This window comes from Vipera berus, assembly GCF_964194415.1.
Source record: "Vipera berus genome assembly, chromosome: 5".
NCBI lineage: Eukaryota > Metazoa > Chordata > Lepidosauria > Squamata > Viperidae > Vipera > Vipera berus.
Genome location: NC_138207.1, coordinates 39,354,945 through 39,380,199, shown reverse-complemented (window position 1 = coordinate 39,380,199; position 25,255 = coordinate 39,354,945). Strand labels below are relative to the sequence as shown.

At 39.0% G+C, this 25,255-nt stretch overlaps 1 protein-coding gene across 2 annotated transcripts in view; it reads left to right on the top strand.

The window, feature by feature from the left end:
- RYK (receptor like tyrosine kinase) overlaps positions 1-24,571 on the top strand; it is a 46,034-nt gene extending 21,463 nt beyond the window's left edge. Inside the window, exons 8-15 of one of the 2 annotated variants that reach the window (XM_081329851.1) lie at positions 1,236-1,361; positions 2,588-2,674; positions 5,715-5,784; positions 6,201-6,333; positions 8,338-8,447; positions 8,944-9,103; positions 22,895-23,031; positions 23,371-24,571. In XM_081329851.1, coding sequence (XP_081185977.1) covers positions 1,236-1,361; positions 2,588-2,674; positions 5,715-5,784; positions 6,201-6,333; positions 8,338-8,447; positions 8,944-9,103; positions 22,895-23,031; positions 23,371-23,482 — 935 coding nt within the window. In that variant the 3' untranslated portion in view covers positions 23,483-24,571. Of the gene's footprint in view, positions 1-1,228; positions 1,362-2,587; positions 2,675-5,714; positions 5,785-6,200; positions 6,334-8,337; positions 8,448-8,943; positions 9,104-22,894; positions 23,032-23,370 lie in introns of both variants that reach the window. The other variant, XM_081329850.1, reaches the window with a different exon arrangement.
- Positions 24,572-25,255: the final 684 nt, after the last annotated feature.

Here is a 25,255-nt window from a genome sequence, read left to right as displayed (position 1 = left end):
TTTTATTGGCATAATTAATCATAATTAGTCAATATTTGCTTATATTAACAGGAAAATAAGCACGACTATTCTCAAGAAAACTATTTTAAGTGGACCAGCATTCCAATAAATATTTTAAAGTTTGTTTAAGTGGTATATAAACCATGATTGGCATATTGTTAGGCATCTTGTTTTATATATCCATCAAGGACAAAAAAACCAATTAAAGTTAAATCCTGATATTTTTTTATTATAGTCTCTGACTATTGAGGTCAGATTGTTTTGCCCCTAAGTTAAAGACTAATATAAAGGGATTTTCAGAAAAAGAATACATCACATACTAGTTTTATAATTCCTATGGTACAAAAGTTAAATACCATAATGATAGACGTCAGCTTGTGGTAATATCTGAATTCTAGTACTAAATCTGTGTGATACATTGGTTGTTTTAGGGGTTTTTTTGACATTGCTGTCTCAGTGTGTAAACTAAGTTATTTTTGACATAGGCTAGCTCTTTGAAATTACTGTAATTATTTTGTCTATGACTGAATCAATTAATCCTGTTAGGCTATAATGCAGAATACTGTTCATTTTTCCTTGAATAATCACATAGAGAATGGTTATTTAATGAGAGGAATTGAGGGCTTCCATCAACATATAGAATAGAATATCTTTATTGTCATTGTGTAACTCACAACGAAAGTAAGTATCCTGTCTAGCAAAGAAAATGTTTCAACTAATTTACTGCTAAAAATATTTTTGAACATACTTTACAATATACTTTACCACTCTCCCTAAGTAAGCAATATCTTTATGAAAACAATTGCTATAAATTCTAAGAGATTTTGATTTTTCAAAGTATATAAAGAAATAAACAGCTTTCATATAATAGTACCATTTAAAGCCCAGAAGATGGCAGCGTACCTGCTTTCTTAACTAATAAAATATTATAAGCTTGTGTAGTATTTAGTAATTAGCCAAGAGGAAATTGTTTTATCATCATGTAGAAAACATTGAATTGGGTTTGGTTTGGTTTGGTTTTGGTATTTTGATCTTCCAGAGTTTTATATGTTGGGTTTTAGTTTTACCCTGTGTATTGTCACGGAGCATGTATTTTTCTTACAGCATTAAAAATGACATTTTTCTTTAAATTGCAGCATATTTTTGTCTTGAATAAATTGTTTAATTAAACCTGCACTTCAAATATTTACATTTGATATTTATATTGGTATTGTTTGGGTTTGCTGGTTCCTCAGGTTATCCTACTCTACGGATAGAGAAGAATGACCTTAAAAGTGTAACTTTGGTAGAGGCAAAAGCTAAAGTGAAGGATATAGCAATCTCCAGAGAGAGGATAACACTAAAAGATGTTCTTCAGGAAGGTATTATTTAAGAGTTGCTCATTTGTTTTACATTTTTTTGTTTCTTTTCACAGTTTCTGCAAATTATTCAGAAGTTGGTAATTTTAAGCAAAGGGTTAACTAAAATAATCAAGAAAATGTTCAATTTAAGAAACTGATTTTTATCAGAGTTTTTTGTTACAGCTTAGACTTAGGTGCCTGGCACAAGATGGGGAAAAATGGTCTTTTTTATAGAGAAAATAATCAAATTATGATTAAGCTGCCCTAGAGGAGTATAAAAATGCATTTCATTGTAGCATCTTCTTTAGAAATTTTTCTAAACTTCCCAATCTAGCTGGCAACCCTGGAATTACATATGGTTTCCATATGCAATTTACTAACCAGAGCTGATGCTGCTTAGGTTCCAAAGTAAGTCAAAGATTTATAAAATAAGTCAAAGATTTAGCAAGATGCTGTACCCCCTGAATCTGAGTTCTTATTGCTTGATGCTTAGGGAAGAGAATTTCTTTGAGTCAGGATCTGTACAGTGTAAATTACGTAATAATAAAATAATATCTATATTTTACCATTTTATAAGATAATTTTTGTTCTCAAAAATAGGTTTTCAATGTTACATAATAAACAGCCATTGCTATAGTTTTTGCTCAGATGTCATGTCGAAGCTCTTGACATCGATGGTGCTTCTTAAGGTTTTAACTTCTGGTTAACTTGCTCATTTCCCAGCTTTTCTAATCAAATTAATTCTAATGCTTGAGGCAACCAAGGTGCACAATTGGATGAACAAATTAACCAAGGAAATATTATGATTTTCAGTTTATCTGATGATCTGACTGGTCTTAAAATGGACTTTAAAAGGTTTCAGCACAGTCTATATTAACCTGTATTTCAATAATAATATTTTATTAAATGTGTATGTCTCAGTGACACTGGGCAGTGTTTTGAATTGTGGTTGAGTGGATGGGTTTGATGAGTTCTGCATGTTTTGAAAATGAGGGTTTCGCTATAACTGAGTTAGCTTCTAAAGTTTATATTAAAGTTTATATTGACAGTCATTTGTTTATTCCTCCAAATTATACAATGACAAATCAAAATTCAGGTATCAAATACTATGTGATTGAAAGCAAAGAAGCTGCAGCTGTGAATGTTCTGAGGAGGAGGAGGCTTAATTACTCTTCGTAGTTTAGTTGTTCGAAGTATGTACAAATATCTTTATATTAGTTTTTTTCTTTAATTTTTCTTATTATCAGGCACATTTGGTAGAATTTTCCATGGTATTCTAATAGAAGATAAAGATCCTAGTAAAGAAAAACAAATGTTTGTCAAAACAGTAAAAGGTAAGTTTTTAACATTGAATTTCATTCATTTCTAGGTGTATCAAAAGAAATGTCCTTTAGCACACATTTTCCGTTCAGAGAAGAGTAGATTGTCCCATTTTACTATACACGTGTACATTTCAAGCATACAAGCTAACAAAACAGTAAAGAGATTGGATTAGTGACTCTGGAAGTTGATGCCTGCCAATGAACCTTAGAAATATGTGTTTTTAGATGGAACTTATTCCTAATTCTATTGGGAAGTCAATTTGCAATATAAGTGATAACAGGAAAAAAATGGAAACACATAAAACATATTAGCTTGGAATAATAAATTTAAAGGGATGGTAGCTTGTACTTCTCTAGTTAAAGGAACCAAGTACATGGTCTTGTGAAGATGTCTAGAATTAAGAAAACTTGAAGGAATCTTGACCACCTATTTTGCTTTTATCACAATTTTGTAAAATATATTGCAGATGTTTCTATGCTATTTCAATTATATAGTTCCTAAGAGGCTTATGGCATAACATTAAATGCATAATACATAAATCAAAATTATAAGACATAGCAATAATGCACATAAGTACTATCAACATCTATCACAATAAATGATAACTGATTGCTACAGTATAAGTATTATCAAGAATCAATATAGATTCAAAATGATAATAATATATGAAAACAGTACTAAACAGTCAAATTAATTTCAGCTTTCTCTTATCCTCACCTTAATCCCCATATTTGCATTTAAAAACCATTTTTAAAAAGCTTCCTGGAAAGTAAGAGAAGATGCAGTTTGATGGGAGACCTTTCGGTGGGAGGGAAACTCTTCCACAGCATATTCACTTCAACGTCCCCTTTGATTGCATCTTAGGTAGAGTGGGTATCCATTTTAAATTACTGACTATGGGTTAGGTTTGTTTTCTTGGAAAAATGGGTGATTTATAAGAAGCAACAAGGAAATTATCTTGATAAGAAAATACAATAGGTTTGATCTAGAGTTTATGTTGCATGAATAGAAGAGTTCTCCTTTGGAAATGATCCTATCAGGCATGGTTCAAGTACCTGGGATCAAATCCAAATTTCTGTAACTGTTTAAAAAGATAAAACAGTTTGAGTAGAACAGTATTTTAATATCCTAGTTTACTCTGAATGTAAGTCAGCTTTTTGACTCGGCTATTCATAGTTGAAAAGTATCTAATTAATAAAACAGATTCTTTAAACAAATTTAGGCAATAAGTAATTTACATGCAAATAACTTCTGCTAACATTTTATTGACATTTTGTATAGAAAAAGCTTCCAAAATATTGTTGATGTGCTTATAGTATCCATCTTTTGCTTTTGTTTGTCTGTTTTTATTTCCCAATCAGAATAGTTTGTCCAATAATGTATGTGCAAGAGAAATGGATAGTATTGTGTGACGCCCAGCAAATTAGATACCTTGAGAACATTTCATAATTGATCCATGTCTGCTAGAGAGAGTTGTTATAGTTACTTACTATAAAAGTTACTAAGTTTTAAAAACTTACATAGTTATTAACTTAAACTTTTTAGTTTAAGATAAAATTATAAGTACGGTTTTAAATCCTTTAACTTGTTAACTTCTATGTTCTCTGAGTGAAAAGTTTGATAATTTAATCCAATGAATATGCTTTGATGTGTACTGCTTCTTCCAATTGTAGAGTTATATGCGATATCTAAATGCTTACTATTTCATAAGAACATTATTTATGCACATTTTATTTTTTGATATCTATGCACACACACACATTTATAATCTGTATTCTATTACTTTATCCTCTTTTACTACTGTTATTTTTACTATAATATTTATAATGTCATTACAATTAGGTGTCCCTCCATGCAATCTATATGTTTCCAAAACTTTCATATCTGTTTATTTGCAACCTTCAATTAGATGAAACAATGCATTATAGGGTGACAAATTTTGAACCAAGATACCTGAAATGAGCTAACTTACAGAATGCATCCAAAATCTGGGACCCAACAATTTATGAGACTGAAATTAACTAAAATTGTTGCTGCTTCAGTGCCACTGCTACTTCTCATTATACTTCCCAGAAATGTGTACATTCCATAGCACAAAAGAAGATAAGAGGGGTGTATCTCCACTTTCTTTCTCACTTTTTCTTGACCTACAACTGACAGCAAGGCCTGACCAAGGCTGCAGTTTTGAAATTTCTGAACGGGCAGCAAAGATAGGAAAAGAGAGTGACTTGGATGCTTACTGGCAAAGTAGGGCTGGCTGGGGGACGTGGTGGTCGAGGAGTGATCCCTCTTTCTCCCTGAAAGGGGCTCTTGGGATGGGAAACGAAGGTGCAGTTTTTCTCATGGTCTATGACTCCCTTTGTTCCCCAATCTTTCAACAAAATGGTAGACAGTTCTGTGGGTCAACTAAGCAGTAGGAAGAGTGATTTCCATCACTCCCTGCCACTTGCCACAAACTGTCAGTTCGGAAGCAGGCAGGCAGGTTAGAAGTCATTCCTGCTCTCACTGTTGTTGTTTTTTTTGCCTGCCTGTGGCTATTCTGTTTCTCTGCTTAGGTAAAGAAACATCTTGAGAAAACAACCCAATGGGTCACAGTTATCTAGTATCTAAAAAATTGTATTAGAGCTTTAATTCAGCAGCATACCCTTGTCGCTTTATTTTTTTCAAAGGTATTTTCATGTAAAGTGGAATGGAAAAGATGTAGGTATGATTAGATATATAACAATGAAGTATAGGATTGTTTCAGATAAATGTTGTTAAATTATTTCATGTATAAATACCCACTTTTGAGCATGCATATTTCATTTATTACTTGGAGATCCCAACTTATTACCAAAAAAAACAGGAAGTGACCAGACCAATCAAAATTTTTAAAAATGCTACCAAATTATTCTGCATCAAACTTAAGAAGTTAGGAAATACAATTCTTCATCCAGTTTCTATATTCTTCAGGCATTTTGATTTTTTTTTATATTTAAGTCTCCTTACTCAATTCAAGAAAGCTTTTTCCTGTCTATGCAAATAGATTTTAACAAAAATTTGGCTTTTTAGATCAAGCTTCAGAAATTCAAATAACAATGATGCTGACAGAAAGCAGTAAACTCAGAGGTCTTCATCACAGGTTAGTGTTCTTGTTTTAAAATTGCAATAAAATTGTTTTGTGGAATTGAATGGTTTATTTAAGATTTATGTCAGGAAATAGCTTTAAAAAAATTATGGAAGATTCTGCCTTCAGGAATATCTTGTTCATTATTAGCTAAAGAGCAAACATAAAGTAAAAGATAACAGAAGCATTTGAGGGTGATGAAAGCATGTTTCACCAAGAATAATTTAAGTCTCCTAGATATATTTTTGTGTACTGTTTCTATAGAAAAAAATTTGGGGGAAATATAACAGAAACAAAAAGGATAATTAAGGGATAATAATTCTATAATTTATGCAACAGTACTGATTGGTCATAGAATAGTAATTAGTAAAGAAATTAGTAATTAACAAAGAAATAGCGTAACATTATAACAAACACTATATTTCTTTCAGAAATCTACTCCCAATCACTCATGTTTGTATTGAGGAAGGAGAAAAACCAATGGTGCTGTTGCCTTACATGAATTGGGGGAATCTCAAGCTTTTCTTGCGACAATGCAAACTTGTAGAAGCTAATAACCCTCAGGTAAAATGTGCTTAATCCTAGGATTCAAAATTGTCTCTGCTCTGGATATTATAAACACTCAAACCATACCACATGATTTCCTGACATGATCTGAAAAAGGTTCACAATGTCTTGTTTTTATCAAAATGTTGTATCAAAGTTGGGGACATAGGCCACACAATGTAGAATACCCTCTGATGATATTGCCAAGTTTTGTTACAAATCTTGAACAATAGGCAGTATGTTTTTAACTCTTTTTTTTAAGCAGTAAACTGAACAATCTTACACTTAAGCACGGAATAAGTTTGTAGCAACTAAAAGTCTCCTCTTCCATCCACCATCAAATTGAAAATTGTGCGTGTGCATATCATTTTGCATTTATTCTGTAGGCTGCTAGGGATAAAATCATTGCTTGTTTGTAAATATTGAATTATGACTCCTTTTATTGAAGCTATTCAATAAAAATGCATAAACATGCTGGTGATTGATTACATGCTATCAAGTGAGTGTTGACTCTTAGTGACTACATAGAGTTCTCCAGGATTATCTGTTCCCAGCCCGGTCTTGAGTCCACCTTACTGCTTCTTCTTCTATTCCCTTCACAATTTTCAAACTTTATAGACTTCTTCAGAGAGCCAGGTCTTTACATTATGTGACTAAAACTGCTTCAGTCCAACTTCCACTTTCATAGAATGTCACAGAGAAAACATTTGTGTGCATTCTAATCTTTGTATATGTTGTTGCATCACAGCATATGAATATTTTTTTCCAAGGCCTTCATTGTAAATCTACCAATTGCTAGTCTACAGTGTATTTCTTGATTGCTAGTTTCTTTACTATTGATAGTTGATGCTAAAAGAAGCTACCCACCATTTTAGTATCTGTATAATCATTGCTAAGGCTGCTTACTTCACCTGTTATCATTAGTTTGATCTTTTATGTTTATACTTAGTACCATTTTTTTTACTATGCTTCTTGCCTTTCACAACTAGAACTTGCAGATTATTTGCATTTTCAGTTATCAGTGCAATGTCCCCAACATAGTACAGGTTATTGATGTTTCTTCAGTTTTAAAAACATGCTCATTTTCTTCCAGTCCAACTTCTCTCAACATATATTCAGCATACAAATTGAACAAATATGGAGCAGGTCTGTTTCACCATGTTCTATTCAGACTAGCTTGTTGACCTGTGTGTAGGTTTTATAGTGTATGAAGACACTGAAATGTTCTGGGATTCTCATTTTTCTAAGGACATTCCACAGTTTGACACGAACAACACGACTGAAAGCTGTTCTATAACCAATTAAGCAAGTGCAGACTTCTTTTTGGTATTCTTTGTTTCAATTATCTAACACATCAGCAGTACTATTTTGTGATCCTTGATCTTCTCTAAAGAATATCTAATATCTCCCATTTCATGTATGATTTGAATATGCATTGGATGATCCTAAGCATTATTTTGCTAACTTGTGAAATAAAGAATTTTATATAATATATGTAAAATCAATATGTTGACTGATCTCTTCCAATCTGTTGGCCACTGTATAATTCTCCAGGTTTGATGGTATAGTTTGGCTAGAGACTTCACTAGTCTTCTGATGTTTGCCATATTTTTTAGATATTCCATCAATTCTTGTGACTTTTCCACTTGCTAATGACCAGCGTATAAATCTAACTTCATAGATCTAGCTTGATAGCCCTTTGGTCTCGCATAACCCTTCAGGATAATTTTACATCATTAGAATCTAAATTTGAATCTAAAATCAGGTGGCATATGTCTAATATCTTGAGTTTAGTTGCATTGGAGAAAGCTTTGCTGGCACTGAAACAGCAGGTTTTTGCTCTAGACTTACAAAAAGATCTAAGCTAAAGATCAAAACTATGTAGCTCAGATTTTTATTTTGATGACCTTTCTCAGTGACCATTTACTTTTTAGGGTGAACTACATTTTGGTCATGAACCATAAATAAATAATAACTAAATTTTGTTTGAACAAATTAATTAAATTTCACTTTTTATTTCAGGCAATTTCTCAACAAGACCTTGTACATATGGCAATTCAAATTGCCTGTGGAATGAGCTATTTGGCCCGAAGAGAAGTTATTCACAAAGACTTGGCTGCTAGAAACTGTGTGTAAGTCTTGAGGTCTAAAGAGATAAATACATAAAGCGGTGATGTTTGAAGAACATTATTTCAAATGCTGTACTGTTCAGCCAGTATTCACGTCACCCTTTCTCATCAGAGGTAGTGCAGAAATATGAGTGTTCTAAAATCCCAAAAGGTTGTATTTGCTGGGCCATGAAAAATGCAGGTTATTCCTTGCCCATACTCCATGTGTTATTTTCAGCACCAATATTTAAAATTAATGAAAAGTTTTCAACATATATAATTTTTACATATTTGGATGAACCATGGTGGCAGCAAAATGGGATGGAACACACATTTTAAGAAGTGTCAAACCCTAAACAATTATAAAACAAATTATGTTTGTACTACTAATATTAGACTATATTATACAGTGTCATTTTCTGAGCTCTGCATAGGAAGGATGACTTAAGATGATTAAGACTTGCCTATAAAAGTTTATTGCCTTGCCTAAATGATTGTCCATGTATATTTCAATATGCAGCATTGATGATGCACTTCAGGTAAAGATTACAGATAATGCTCTATCCAGAGACTTATTTCCAATGGATTATCATTGCCTTGGAGATAATGAAAACAGACCAGTGCGTTGGATGGCTCTTGAAAGCTTGGTTAACAATGAATTTTCTGGTGCTAGTGATGTGGTAAGTTAACATAAATCATTCAACGCCATATTAGAATCTTTTAAACCATGTAAATATTTTTAAAATCACAATTTCTATTTGCAGATAGCTTTCTTAAGATGATCAGTATGATCTTAAGAAAGCAAAATTAGTTTGGAAATACCATTGTATACATCATTTATAACTGGAAGGGGTTCGAAGGAGCTACCCTTATTCATTATATTAGAATGTGTGTAAAAGCTATATAAACTCATTACAATATAACAGTGAAGACAGAATGTGTCAGCTTAAATTTTATTATCTACAGAGTTCAAAGCATATGACAATATCCTTTCTTAAACTTTAAAATGAGATGATGTATTATAAATTAGCCATATATTGCATTTTATCTAATAAGATCCAGAACAATTCACTTTTGTTTGGGCTCATCATTTTTGTTAAAGTAACATTTGTGTTACTTTTAATGTTTCTCACTCCTTTACCAGTCTTATTAGCTAGCCTTTAAAATTACATGAAAAAGTCAGTAAACCAGGAAATACATTCCAAATGAACCGAAGTGCAGTATTTGGATTTTTAATTATTATATGAGATATAGATTTTGCATCTTCCATGGCTGAAATAATTTAATGGCTGAAATCTTCCTTAATTCTTTCTTCTAGGTCTACATGCACGTTATTTGATTATGATATATGAGCTATTTATATGTGATTTTTTATTTTAGGTCAGGAATCTCCAAACATGGCAACTTTAAGACTTGTGGAATTCAACTTCCACTCAGCCATTCTGGTTGGAGAATTCTAGAAGTTGAAATCCAAAAGTCTGAAAGTTGCTAATGTTGGAGATTCATGTTTTTTATCCTAGGTTTTGTATTTAGAAATCTTTGTAGCAAAACATTTTAGTGAATTGCTATGCCCTCATGAATGTTACTTTATAGCAAAAAGCATTGAACTACCAGACATCTTAATAGCATTAAAATACCCTAGAATAATAGACTATAGTTTTAAAATGTTATCTAACTTTTGTCAGATTTAAATCTTATTTCCCTTTTTCTAACCAGAAGATTATACCCTATTATTGCATTTAGAAATCCTAGCAATCTTGAGCTTTTAAAGCATTTTAGCTGCATTATTTATTGATATCATTAAGGCTAATAGAAATGATCATAAAGCTGCATGCCACTTACTTGGGAGTCTAACATATTGAATTTTGTGACATGCATTCTGTGAAAGTATTTACAGTATTATACTTCTGTTCCCTCTTCCCAATCCAGAAAAATGCATCTGCAAGTTCATACTACTTATAAGTGCTGTCACAGAGTCCTTTAGTTTATTTGCTAGCTTGCATATTCTTAATAGCTGGATTGTTGAATAATTTCCATTGAAAACCAAGCTATTGTATAGGATTTGTAATATCTGGAGAGTATTTTTCACTTTGTTAAAACAGTTCACTGAATTTTGTTAGTTTTGAGATAAGTTTGTTTTGTTTGCAAGAAGTACATGTTAACTACATTTGTCAGGCCAGTTCCAAAGAAATGAAATCCCTGCTTCTTAAAGCAGGGCCAGCTCAAGGCCTTCAAAATGAGTTTATCACTTCTTTCAATTTTTCCTCCTACATACATTGTCTTCCATTGATACAATTGGGAAAATAAGACACTTGAAGAGAATAGCATAATTTATCAGTCCAGTCTATTAGCATCTCAGTGGAATGAGAAGGCTTTGATTACTACCATCTTCAAAGATTTTCTATTATAGAAAGATTCATTACTGGCACTCTGCAGCGACAATTGTTTTTCCTGGTCTTTGGGAGAGTTTTAGAACTGCTCTATAATTAGCAAACGCATCTCAATTCTGTAATTGTTTCTCATATTTTTATATATATATTTTTTTTATTAAAGAGTTTTACAAAAACAAAATTTTACAATACATCCCCAAATCCCTCCCACCCCAAACCCGCCCACTTCCCCCCCCCACTTCCCAGAGCTAAATACAGGATTATAGTTACAATAATCATATTCTAAATAAAAATTATGCATAATATACAATTAACCAAATTCATAATGTGCTTTAACTCCCCTTTAATATAACTACAAACAACGTGCCAATAACAATATCCCACTAAAATCTACTCATAAGCTAAATGGAACTTTTTAGTGCCATATTTGTTCTGAATATAATTTATCCATCTCCTCCAAACTGAAATATATCTTTCCTGTGAATGATCTTTCAAATAAGCAGAAATCTTAGACATTTCTGCAAGATTCGAAACTTTAAACACCCATTCTTCTATAGTGGGCAAACTATCCTTCTTCCAATATTGTCCCACCAGTAACCGTGCTGCTGTTATCATGTTCAACATCAAGTTAGTTTCTTTAACATCACAATCTACAACAATACCCAATAGAAACAATTGCGGAGAAAACTTTATCTTTCTCTTAAAAATCTTTTGAATGTTCCACCAAATTTTAATCCAAAAAGCTTTTATATTTCTACAAGTCCACCACATGTGAAAATAGGTAGCTTCTAAACTACCACACCTCCAACATTTAGACTGTAAATTAGGAGCCTGAGTAAATTTAACATTTCTGACCCAAATTATCTCCCAGGTGTCCAACGAAATTGGTTCCTGAATATTTTGTGCCCACTTTATCATGCAGTCTTTAACCAGTTCCGTTTCCGAATCCAATTCAATTAAAGCATTATATATCCTCTTTATATGTGCACAATTTAAATCTCTAATTTGCTTTACTAAATTTTGATCTATAATTGTGATGCCAACCTTTTGATCTGACTTCCACCTAGCTTTCAATTGGGTATATTGAAACCAAGAGTAACTTATGTTTTCTTGCCTTAACTCCTCTAATGGTTTAAGTTGCCAATCATTCCCTTGCAATATAAGTAATTCCTTATAAGAAACCATATCCATACTCACTCCCATAGATACGCCCTCTATCGCGTGTCCAGGAATTCCCCAAATCGGTATTTTATAATTTAACTTATAATAATACTTTTTCCAGACACGCAATAAAGCACTTCTAAGAATATGGGATTTAAAAGCCCTGTCCACCTTCTTATCGTAAAGCAAATATGCATGCCATCCATATACCAAATCCCATCCCTCAAGATGAAGTATTCTCTTGTTAGTTAAATTAAGTCAATCACTAATCCAGGTCAAGGCAACCGCATCATAGTACAATTTCAAATTCGGCGCCTTGAGTCCCCCTCTTTCCCTGGCATCTTGTAGAATCTTTTTTTTTTTATTGAAAAGTTTTAACATACAATTTTTCCCTTAGAAAATCCCCCCTCCCCCACCCTTCTCCCTCCCCCCCTTCCTCCCCCCCTCCCCCCCCGACTTCCCAGAGCTAAATACAAGGTATGTATAAAAAAAAACAATCATAAACAACCATATACTAACAACCATAAACTCTAAAATCTATCACTCTCTAGCTTATATAGGATAAAACAAACCTTAGTAATATTAAATATATATAAAAAAAACTAATATAGAAAAAGAAACAAAGAAAGAAGCCTTATTCAAATATAAAACTTCTTAACCCTATACTTATTCTGGATAAACTCAAACCATTCTCTCCCTTCCATAATATAGCGTTCCTGCAAGTAATCTTGCAAATAGGCCGAAATCTTCGCCATTTCAACCAAGTCGGAAACCTCTAAAGCCCACTCTTCTATGGTCGGCAGTTCCTCTTTCCAGTACTAACCTATCAAAAGTCTTGCTGCCGTAATTAAATTCAACATCAACTTAGTATGTTCCACCAGACTTTTATCCAAAAAGCCTTAACCTTTTTACAAGTCCACCATATATGAAAATATATTACGTCTTCATCACCGCACCTCCAACATTTAGGCTAATGATTCAGATACATACTTAGCTTTTTAAAATCTAAATACCATCTATAAAACATTTTGTAAAAATTCTCTCTTAGATTTCAAACTTGTTTAAATTTTACATTCCTCACCCAAATCTTTTCCCACCTCCCACTACTTGGCTGTAAGTACGTTGTGAAAGTTCCATAGACTTCTGCTGTTCTTGTTCTTTTATCTTTTTTGATCGTTTTAAAGCAGCACGCGTCACCCTCTGTTCTCTGGGATCATCCAAAGGTGTTATAACTTGATCTCCTCCAGCACCATTCTCCTCTGTCTGTCCATCTTCAGCCTCTTGATGTTCTCCTTCTCCAGATCCCTTTGCAGCTTCCAGAAGTGTTAATGGGGTTGCTTTTAAAACATTATTGTAAAAATCACGCGCTTGCATCACAGTAACCAGACGGTACCTTTTACCTTCATGCATCACCATCAACCCAGCTGGGATCTCCCATCTGAACCTTATATCTCGTTGCTTGAGCTCTTGCACAAGAAATGTAAAATCCTTCCTTCTCCTTAAAATCTTTGGAGGAATTTCTTTTAGAACCAGAACTTCTTGATCAGCAATCACGACTTTAGTATCATAGGCAGCTTGTATAACTTCATCTCTAATTTCCCTTTTTGCAAAATAAACCACCACATCTCTAGGCAACTTTCTCTGTCTAGCAATCCATGAATTCACACGAAACACTTTATCCATGCCTCCTTTTATTTCGGATGCTGGCTGATTCAATACCACTTCAAGAGCCTCAGAAACCAGCTGCTTTAGATCTTCCTTAATATTCTCCTTTAAACCTCTGATTCTAATGGCAAACTGCATCTGGAAATATTGAGCAAGACTCAATTCTCTATCCATTTTATCTCTTAAATCTTCATTCTCCAGTACTTTTGCTTCTAATATGGCATTCTTTTGAGTCAAATCTTCCACTTTTTCATCCAAATCTTCCACACATTCAGCCACTTTATACACTGAAGACAAAATGTCTACCTTCATCACCCTGAACTTCTGTTCCATCCTCTCCTCCATTCTCTCCTCCAACTTCTTCAATTTCTCCTCCATCTGTGCAAATTTATCACCAATTGATTGATTAATTGATTCCAAAAGTACATGGGCATGTTTATCCAAAGCATCTCGTAAATCCTTCGGTGTCAATACATCAGGAGGGTGCAACGCCTGTAATGATGATTGTTGCACCGGAGAAGATCCACCACTCCGAAGAGTTTTAGGGGGAGGTTTAGCCGCCATCTTTAACTTTCAATTGTGACGCACTTTCACTTAAAGTTTAAAAAAGTCCATCAAGCTCGAGAGTAAAATAAAATAATCCTCTTCACCTTTTCCTCTTGTACCGCTCTGCCTGCTCCTTTTAATCCATAGTCCTTCCTTCAGGCAGGGGTGGTCGCAGACGCCTGGCTCTGCTCCATGAAATCAGGAGCAGAGGCGCTGGCCAGCTGGGAGCGACCCAGGCTACGGGGGAGTTCGATCCTTCAGCCGCCCAAGCTGCAAGCTCAGGCGGCCCCGGAGAACTCGACCCCTACCTGGGGCCTCACCCCCTCCTCTTCTCCCGAGGAGGGGGCTTCAAATTCGCCCGAACAGCTGATCGGCGCTGTTTCGGGCGAAAATCACTCAGCTGAGCCGCGGGCAGCCCGGGAAGGCTGTCTCCGGCGCCGTGCAGCCACCGGAAGTCCCCGCATCTTGTAGAATCTTAAATTTAACTCTTGGTTTTTTCCCCGCCCAGATAAATTTGTTAATACCCTTCTGCCATTGATCAAGGTTGGCATCCTTTTTCAATATAGGTATCATTTGAAACAAAAAGAGAAACTTTGGTAGAACATTCATTTTAACAACTGAAATTCTTCCCAGTAATGATAATTGTAATTTTTTCCAATTATTTAAGTCCCTTTGTACCTTCAACCATAGTGTTTCATAATTATTCTTATACAATTTTACATTCGAGGCTGCAATATATACTCCTAGATATTTAACCTTCTTCACTATTTCAAAACCTGTTAATTTAGATAACATATCCTTTTCACTCATAGATAAGTTCTTGGATAATATCTTAGTCTTATTACTATTCACCTTGAACCCAGAAACCTTATCATAAATGGTAAAGGTAAAGGTTCCCCCGCACGTGTGTGCTAGTCGTTTCCGACTCTAGGGGCCGGTGCTCATCTCCGTTTCAAAGCCGAAGAGCCAGCACTTGTCCGAGGACGTCTCCGTGGTCATGTGGCCGGCATGACTAGACACCAAAGGCGCACGGAACGCTGTTACCTTCCCACCGTAGTAGTCCCTATTTTTCTACTTGCATTTTTACGTGCTTTCGAACTGCTAGGTTGGCAGAAGCTGGGACGAGTAACAGGCGCTCACTCTGCTACGCGGCACTCGGGATTCGACCCGCCAAACTGCCGACCTTCTGATCGACAAGCTCAGCGTCCTAACCCACTGAGCCACCGCGTCCCTTAACCTTATCATACTGAGTTATAATTTCCATCAAGTCTATAACCGACTGTAACGGTTGGGATACTGTCACAACCAAGTCATCAGCAAAAGCTCTCAGTCTATAATCATTCTGTTTTATTTTAATTCCCTTTATCATAGAGGACTCTCGAATTTTAATTAATAAAATCTCTAGTGTTAAAACAAACAATAATGGTGATAGGGGGCAACCCTGTCTTGTACCTTTTTCAATTTTGAAAATCTCTGTTAATCCCCCATTAACTATAATTTGTGCCGTTTTTGTTGATATATAGCTTTAATAGCATGTAGAAAACCTTCTCCAAAATTCATCTCCTCAACAACTCTTAATAAAAATTGCCAATTCAATTGGTCAAAAGCTTTCTCTGCATCCAAGAATATCAATGCTGCAGGGACTTGGTTGTTCTTATCCAAATATTCAAGCAAGTTAACAATTTGTCTTACATTATATTTCATATACCTCCCAGATATAAATCCCGATTGATCACTATGAATCATTTGTTTCAAAACTTGCATTAATCTATTAGCCAATACTTTAGCAAAAATCTTATAATCTGTATTTAAAAGCGATATAGGTCTATAATTTTTAGGTTGAGTAAGGTCTTGATCCTCCTTTGGAATCAACGATACAAAAGCTGTCCTCCATGATGGAGGAACTACACCTCCAGTCTGAATTTCATTAAACAAAATCTTTAAGGGTTCAATCATTTCAGGCAACAACTTTTTATAGTAAATTGCTGTTAATCCATCTGTTCCCGGAGCCTTGCCCAATTTCAACTGTTTAATAACTAAAGAAATTTCTTCTGATGTAATTGGGCAGTTCATCTCAAGTTGTTGTTCTTGTGAAAGTCTTGGAAACTGAGCTCCCTGTAAATACTTGTCTATATCTAAAGCTTGTATATTTTCTTTAGAATATAATTTCGAGTAAAAATCTAAAGAACTCCTCTTAATCAAATTTTGTTGGTAGACTTCTTTTCCTTTATATTCTATTTTGTCTATAGTACGTGATTTCTGTTTTTTCCTTAATTGATAAGCCAACCATCTACCAGGCTTATTGGCGTTACAAAAAGTATTGTGTTTAGCATAATGCAAATTAGTTGCTACTTGATCAGCCAATAGCATATTAAATTGTTCTTTCAATAAATGTATTGAGATCTTTAAATTATTACCGTATATACTTGAGTATAAGCCGAATTTTTCAGCCCACTTTTTGGGCTGAAAAACTCCACTTCGGCTTATACTCCAGTCAACAAAAAAAAAAAGAACTGTCCCTTCGTTCGGAACAGGCTGCTGAGAGAAGCTGCCTCGCATGCTGCGCCCCCAACAACCGCCGCTGCCGCTTTTCCCCCCCCCCATCGCTCACCCGCTGCCCCCGAAAATGCCGCTGCCGCTTTTCCCCCCCCATCGCTCACCCGCTGCCCCGAAAATGCCGCTGCCGCTTTCCCCCCCATCGCTCACCCGCCGCCCCCGAAAATGCCGCTGCCGCTTTTCCCCCCCCCATCGCTCACCTGCTGCTCCCGAAAATGCCGCTGCCGCTTTCCCCCCCCATCGCTCACCCGCTGCCCCCGAAAATGCCACTGCCGCTTTCCCCCCCATCGCTCACCTGCTGCCCCCGAAAATGCCGCTGCCGCTTTCCCCCCCCATCGCTCACCCGTGCCGCCCCGAACATACCGCCGCCGCTCGCCCGCTCGCTCGCTGCCTCGCCCGGGGACCAGCACCAGCCAGCCAGCCCGCCGGCGAGAAGCCCGGCCCGGAGGTGAGGGGAGGGAGCGGAGTCGCTCACCCGCTGCCCCCGAAAATGCCGCCGCTGCCGCTTCCCCCCCATCGCTCACCCGTGCTTTCCCCCCCATCGCTCACCCGTGCTTTCCCCCCCATCGCTCACCCGTGCCGCCCCGAAAATGCCGCTGCCGCCGCCCGCTCACTCGCTGCCTCGCCCGGGGACCAGCACCAGCCAGCCAGCCCGCCGACGAGAAGCCCGGCCCGGAGGTGAGGGGAGGGAGCGGAGTCGCTCACCCGCTGCCCCCGAAAATGCCGCCGCTGCCGCTTTCCCCCCCATCGCTCACCCGTGCTTTCCCCCCCATCGCTCACCCGTGCTTTCCCCCCCATCGCTCACCCGTGCCGCCCCGAAAATGCCGCTGCCGCCGCCCGCTCACTCGCTGCCTCGCCCGGGGACCAGCACCAGCCAGCCAGCCCGCCGGCGAGAAGCCCGGCCCGGAGGTGAGGGGAGGGAGCGGAGTCGCTCACCCGCTGCCCCCGAAAATGCCGCTGCCGCTTTTCCCCCCCCATCGCTCACCCGTGCTTTCCCCCCCATCGCTCACCCGTGCTTTCCCCCCCATCGCTCACCCGTGCTTTCCCCCCCCATCGCTCACCCGTGCTTTCCCCCCATCGCTCACCCGTGCTTTCCCCCCCATCGCTCACCCGTGCTTTCCCCCGCCCATGGCTCACCCGTGCTTTCCCCCCCCATCGCTCACCCGTGCCGCCCCGAAAATGCCGCCGCTGCCTCGCCCGGGGACCAGCACCAGCCAGCCAGCCCGCCGGCGAGAAGCCCGGCCCGGAGGTGAGGGGAGGAAGCGGAGTCGCTCACCCGCTGCCCCCGAAAATGCCGCCGCTGCCGCTTTCCCCCCCCATCGCTCACCCGTGCTTTCCCCCCCCATCGCTCACCCGTGCCGCCCCGAAAATGCCGCTGCCGCCGCCCGCTCGCTCGCTGCCTCGCCCGGGGACCAGCACCAGCCAGCCAGCCCGCCGGCGAGAAGCCCGGCCCGGAGGTGAGGGGAGGGAGCGGAGTCGCTCACCCGCTGCCCCCGAAAATGCCGCCGCTGCCGCTTCCCCCCCCATCGCTCACCCGTGCTTTCCCCCCCATCGCTCACCCGTGCTTTCCCCCCCATCGCTCACCCGTGCCGCCCCGAAAATGCCGCTGCCGCCGCCCGCTCACTCGCTGCCTCGCCCGGGGACCAGCACCAGCCAGCCAGCCCGCCGACGAGAAGCCCGGCCCGGAGGTGAGGGGAGGGAGCGGAGTCGCTCACCCGCTGCCCCCGAAAATGCCGCCGCTGCTGCTTTCCCCCCCCATCGCTCACCCGTGCTTTCCCCCCCATCGCTCACCCGTGCTTTCCCCCCCATCGCTCACCCGTGCCGCCCCGAAAATGCCGCTGCCGCCGCCCGCTCACTCGCTGCCTCGCCCGGGGACCAGCACCAGCCAGCCAGCCCGCCGGCGAGAAGCCCGGCCCGGAGGTGAGGGGAGGGAGCGGAGTCGCTCACCCGCTGCCCCCGAAAATGCCGCTGCCGCTTTTCCCCCCCCATCGCTCACCCGTGCTTTCCCCCCCATCGCTCACCCGTGCTTTCCCCCCCCATCGCTCACCCGTGCTTTCCCCCCCCATCGCTCACCCGTGCTTTCCCCCCATCGCTCACCCGTGCTTTCCCCCCCATCGCTCACCCGTGCTTTCCCCCCCATCGCTCACCCGTGCTTTCCCCCCCATCGCTCACCCGTGCTTTCCCCCCCCCCATCGCTCACCCGTGCCGCCCCGAAAATGCCGCCGCTGCCTCGCCCAGGGACCAGCACCAGCCAGCCAGCCCGCCGGCAAGAAGCCCGGTCCGGAGGTGAGGGGAGGGAGCGGAGTCGCTCACCCGCTGCCCCCGAAAATGCCGCCGCTGCCGCTTTCCCCCCCCATCGCTCACCCGTGCTTTCCCCCCCCATCGCTCACCCGTGCCGCCCCGAAAATGCCGCTGCCGCCGCCCGCTCGCTCACTGCCTCGCCCAGGGACCAGCACCAGCCAGCCAGCCCGCCGGCGAGAAGCCCGGCCCGGAGGTGAGGGGAGGGAGCGGAGTCGCTCACCCGCTGCCCCCGAAAATGCCGCTGCCGCTTTCCCCCCCCCATCGCTCACCCGTGCTTTCCCCCCCCCATCGCTCACCCGTGCCGCCCCGAAAATGCCGCTGCCGCCGCCCGCTCACTCACTGCCTCGCCCGGGGACCAGCACCAGCCAGCCAGCCCGCCGGCGAGAAGCCCGGCCCGGAGGTGAGGGGAGGGAGCAGAGTCGCTCACCCGCTGCCCCCGAAAATGCCGCTGCCGCTTTTTCCCCCCCCATCGCTCACCCGTGCTTTCCCCCCCCCATCGCTCACCCGTGCCGCCCCGAAAATGCCGCTGCCGCTCGCCCGCTGCCTCGCCCGGGGACCAGCACCAGCCAGCCAGCCCGCCGGCGAGAAGCCCGGCCCGGAGGTGAGGGGAGGGAGCGGAGTCGCCGGGGCCCATGTGGAAACAACACAACGCTTGACACACACACACACACACACACACACGCACGCACGCACGAGGGAAACAAGCTTGACTGAGGAGGGAAACAAGCCCCCCCCACACACACACACACGCAAGCACGAGGAGGGAAACAAGCTTGACTGAGGAGGGAAACAAGCCCCTCTCCCACACACACACACGCACGCACGAGGAGGGAAACAAGCTTGACTGAGGAGGGAAACAACGCTTGACTGCCCCCTCCCCCCCACACACACACACCCACGAGGAGGGAAACAACGCTTGACTGCCGCCTCCCTAGCAGACCTCCCCATTCCTGTTAGAAATGCAGCCCAGTACTTCTAGTACTCCTGCACCAAAACAAAGACGCAGGTCATACGAAGCTGCTTTCAAACTAAAGGTTGTGTTAAGAGCAGAAAAAAGCAATAACAGTATTGCAAGTAGGGAATTTGGTGTTGATGAAAAACAAGTGAGGGAGTGGCGGAAAATGAAAGCTGAGTTGGAAAAGATTCCAAAGGCAAAAAAAGCTCGACGTGGTTTAACAACTCCATATGTGGCTCTAGAGACTGAATTGCATGAATGGGTTATGGAGTGTCGTCAAAATGGTTACTGCGTAACACGCATGGGAATTCGCTTACGTGCCCTTCAAATGGCTAAAGATGACAAATTAAAAGTACCAGGCATTGAAAATTTTGTTGCGTCAGCAGGATGGTGTACTGGCTTCATGAATAGGTATGGCCTATGTTTGCGGCAAAGAACAAAGATTTCACAGAAGTTGCCAAAAGACCTTGATGAAAAAGTGATGTCATTCCATTCATTCATCATAAAACAAAGAAAGATCCATAACTATGACCTGGGAGATATTGGGAATATGGATGAAACACCTATGACCTTTGATCTTCCAAGCAACAGAACCGTGGCAAGTTTGGGAGACAAAACTGTTTTACTCAGAACCACAGGTAATGAGAAAAACCATTTTACAGTTGTTCTGTCATGTTTGGCTAATGGAACTAAGCTGCGGCCTGTCATTATTTTTAAAAGAAAGACCTTGCCTAAAAAGGTCAAATTCCCACCACGAATTACAGTGCGCCCACATGTTAAAGGCTGGATGGATGAAGATGGAACAAAAAAGTGGCTGGAAGAAGTTTGGAATGGACGACCAGGAGCAGCCTTAAAGAAAAAACCATCATTGCTAGTTTGGGATATGTTCAGAGCCCACACATCTGATGACATAAAAACATTGGCAAAGTCTTCTCAAGTTACTTTAGCCGTTATTCCAGGTGGGCTTACATCTGTATTACAGCCCTTAGATGTGTGTTTAAATAAACCTTTCAAAGACCGTGTGCGAAAGATGTGGTGCGAATGGATGTCATCTGGTCAAGCCCGACTAACAAAAGGTGGAAATATGATGAAGCCTGACATAGAACTGATAGCAAAGTGGGTTTGTGATGCATGGGAAGAGATTCCAGAGGACATGGTGAAGCACGCCTTCAGGAAATGTGGCATAAGTAATGCTATGGATGGCAGTGAAGACACTGCTTTGCATGAGGAGGACAACTGTGATAGTGATGACAGCGAACTCTGTGACAATGTATATGATGATAACCTCACACCAGCTACAGCTGAAGCTCTGTTTGCAGATACAGATGAGGAGGAGGAATCCAGTTTTGAAGGATTTTGATGCTTGTGTTTTAGCTTGGTTGCTTATTGAGTTAAGGTTTTTGTACATTTAAAGTTATTGTTAATACTTTAATATTATATATTGTTTTTGTTGAATATACTGATAATATATTGTTTTTGTTGAATATACTGATAATATATTGTTTTTGTTGAATATACTGATAATATATTGTTTTTGTTGAATATACTGATAATATATTGTTTTTGTTGACCCTCTTTTCCACATGCCTCAATTAAAGCAATTTTATTGTTATCTACCTGTATTTTTATTTTTGAAATTTACCGTGAGCTGCTGCATTTCCCAGCCTCGGCTTATACTCGAGTCACCAACTTTTTCCAGTTTTTTGGGGTAAAATTAGGGGTCTCGGCTTATAATCGAGTCGGCTTATACTCAAGTATATACGGTATCCAATGGATTCAAAATGAGCTTTTTCTCCTTAGTCTTAATCTCTTCCTCAATATCTAAACGTTTTTAGGCTTTACTAGCATCCCAAACCATTTCCATCGAGGTACCTTTATGCATATTTGTAACAAAAAATTCTTTCATATGTTCTCTACATTTCTGCAAAAACAAGTCATTTATAAATAAATTCTCATTCAGCCTCCAGGATCTCCTACTAGCGTCTTCAGCAAAGAACTCCAACCAAACAGGACTATGATCAGACATTGTCCTAGGAAAAATCTTAACGTTCTTAACCGAAGAGGAAAGATCAGTAGTAATCAAAATGAAGTCAATCCTGGAGAAAGATTTATGTCTATCTGAAAAAAAAGTAAAATCTCTGTCTCTCATATTCCTTTCCCGCCATACATCTCTTAATTCCAGATCTTCCTTCAAATCAAAAAAAGCTTTAGGCAATTTTGAATTAAAAAAGTTTTTAGAAGATCCCTTCTTATCTTCAGATGGCACCAAAACCCCATTCCAGTCCCCCATCATAATAACAGATTTGTAATCCAGTTCAATTAGTCTCTGATGTAAAAATTTAAAAAAAATTTGCTGTTGTTGATTTGGAGCATATAATCCAATAAGAAGAACTTTCTTTCCTTGTAGTGTTAATTCAATACTAACATATCTCCCTTGTTTATCCGATTCAATCAATCTTGCTGAAAAGTCTTTTCTTAAGTAAATAACCACTCCAGCCTTCTTGTCTGAAGCAAAAGATGCAAAATGGGAATTAATCAAATAATCAGCTGCTCATATTTTTATATTAAGATTGCAGGAAATGTTTAGATTATTTTGAAACTGTAAATTCTTGTACAGCATAATGATGATATGATCCTAAATATAAAATAACTCTTTTTTTAAATATATGTTTGTGTATTCAGGTTGTGTTATCCTGCTTGTGTGTTTCTATTATGCTTGAATACAAAGTGAAACACTTAAAAGAGTAACTAAACAATTTTGTTACCATGTCTGTTAGGTTACACTGCAACTCACCCATATTTAAATGTTATATTAAATATTTAGAAACATTTGCTCTGAATTCCTAAATGTGAAACAATATATTTAAATTCTAATCATCTGTTCTAATGTTTTCTAGTGGTCTTTCGGGGTGACCTTATGGGAATTAATGACATTAGGACAAACTCCATATGTAGATATTGATCCCTTTGAGATGGCTGCCTATCTAAAGGATGGATACAGAATAGCTCAACCAATCAACTGCCCCGATGAATTGTAAGTACATGGTTGCAGTTGGTGGTGACTTACACTTGGTAAATCAGTGAGAACTAACTTAAAACTGTTTAGATAGAGCCAGCATTTCTTTTTCTATAGGAGTGGGCAAACAAAGGAACTTGAGAGCTTATTTTTACAATTTTTCATAGTCAAGGCCATAATAACTAAGACCATAATCTACTGAGTTGGAAGAAAAAAATAAAATCTCAAAAGTGCTTTATATTAAAATGTATACAAAAGTAACTTTTAAATTGTGTATATTGTACAAATGTATAAATTGTGCTACAGTAAGTATTACAAGATTGAACGACTTCTGCTTGCTTCCTTTTTTTTTTTTAGATTTGCTGTGATGGCTTGTTGTTGGGCACTAGATCCTGAGGAGAGACCTAAATTCCAGCAGCTGGTGCAGTGTCTCACTGAATTTCATGCAGCATTGGGAGCTTATGTCTGACAATATTCAACAAGAGAAAACATTGCCATCTATTTATGCAACTATAACCTCTGTCTTGAAAAACCTGGAAGAAAATTATATTAATTTTTGTGGAGTCTTCACGTAATATTAACATCAGGGAATCAACATACTAAGCAGTAGCTTCAGTAGAGGATCTTTTTCCAAAATCATAGTGCCTTAAAAGAGATAACCCATTCTGGGGAAGATTTGGGAATTATTCAAAATGACAATTATTTGAAAAATAAAACTTTTCTGATTTCAAAAAAGAATTCATGTAAACTAATTGACCAAAATGCAAGGTTAATTTTGGCACTGCTAAACTAGATGCGAACTTCAAGGAAATAACTGAGAAATGGGAGATGTCTGTTAAAAAAGATTCAAGGGGCAAAATTCACCCATCTTTTTTTCCCCTCTTTTCCTTATCCCCAAAAGTCTTATGTTGTATTGCAGCATCAAAATATTTAAAATTACTTGACTGGTTTTGGTGTTTGGGTTTGTAGTTGGAATTCTTTGTATCAATTGCTTTTATTTTAAGATGATAGCACAGTATTGTTGAAACCACAAGTGGCCTTTTCTTATTTTTAATCCCATTTTTCAGTAGCAGTTTTTATTGGGAAGAATACTTTTAAGTATTTTCATTGTGCCCCTTCTAAGACAGCAAGAAATTATTTAAAAATTATGTATTATTCACTGAAAGTGTCTGTGAAGATTCTCAGTCATTCAGGTTATGGTTGTCCCAAAGGTGCTTTTTCAAAAGGCAACAGTACTTCGTTTTCCCTTGAAGATGTTTCGCTTTTCATTAAAGAACAGAAGAAGCAAAACATCTTCAGAACAAAGTACAGTTGCCTTTTGAAAAAATACTTTTGGGACATACATTGAAAGTAAAATTAAGACTCATGCTAAATGGTAAAAATCTGGTATCACATTATTACGAATGTTAAAAATGTTGAAGCTGTCTTTTTATTAGAAGTCTTTCACCCTGGTTTATAGAATGCAATTTTTCTTGTTAAAATGGTACTGGTTTATATGTGTAGGATTTTTTATGACCTGAAAAGGAATAAAATATATATATATTTTAAGGACACAGTTGATGAGTAGAAGAAATTGTTGTTACGATTTAATGTGAAATTCTAAATCTGATACTGTAGTATAGCATTAAATACATTACTCAACATTTAATTCAAAATTTGGGAAAATGAAGCCATTTTATTATTTCTCACATACTGAAGTCCACTACCAATAAGATTATTGCTCAAATCTCATTGGTATTCTAAGAGGATGATAAAATTGGCTTTAAAATGCTGAAATTATTTTTATACTTAAGTAATAGTTCTGCCATTTTGTTTGAATTCCTGTTCTCAGACAATTCAGATGTAATTGACAGATTATAGAAAAATCCCAATAGTAACAATATAGTTTAAATCAAACTTTTTAAAACATACAGTATGTCCAAAGATTTTTCTCATACACATTGAGGAAACATGTTTCTGTCCAGTGTGGCTTGCCGTTCTCCTGCCATTCCACTGTTTTATTTTTGTCAACTTTTTCTGCATTTCTTATTAGTGTCACATGAGATCTGACACAAAACTACAGTTGAGTATGTCTGGAGAATACAGCAACAAAATGGTGGAACAAGTGAAAATAAAAGTCTTAATTTTGACACATTATCTTTCGATCCAGGAGAAATCTTTCTTAGTTCCTGTTTGTGCAGTTACAGATAAGATATGTTAGGAATTCTATCTTTGACACAACGGATTTAGTGTTCAAATCCAT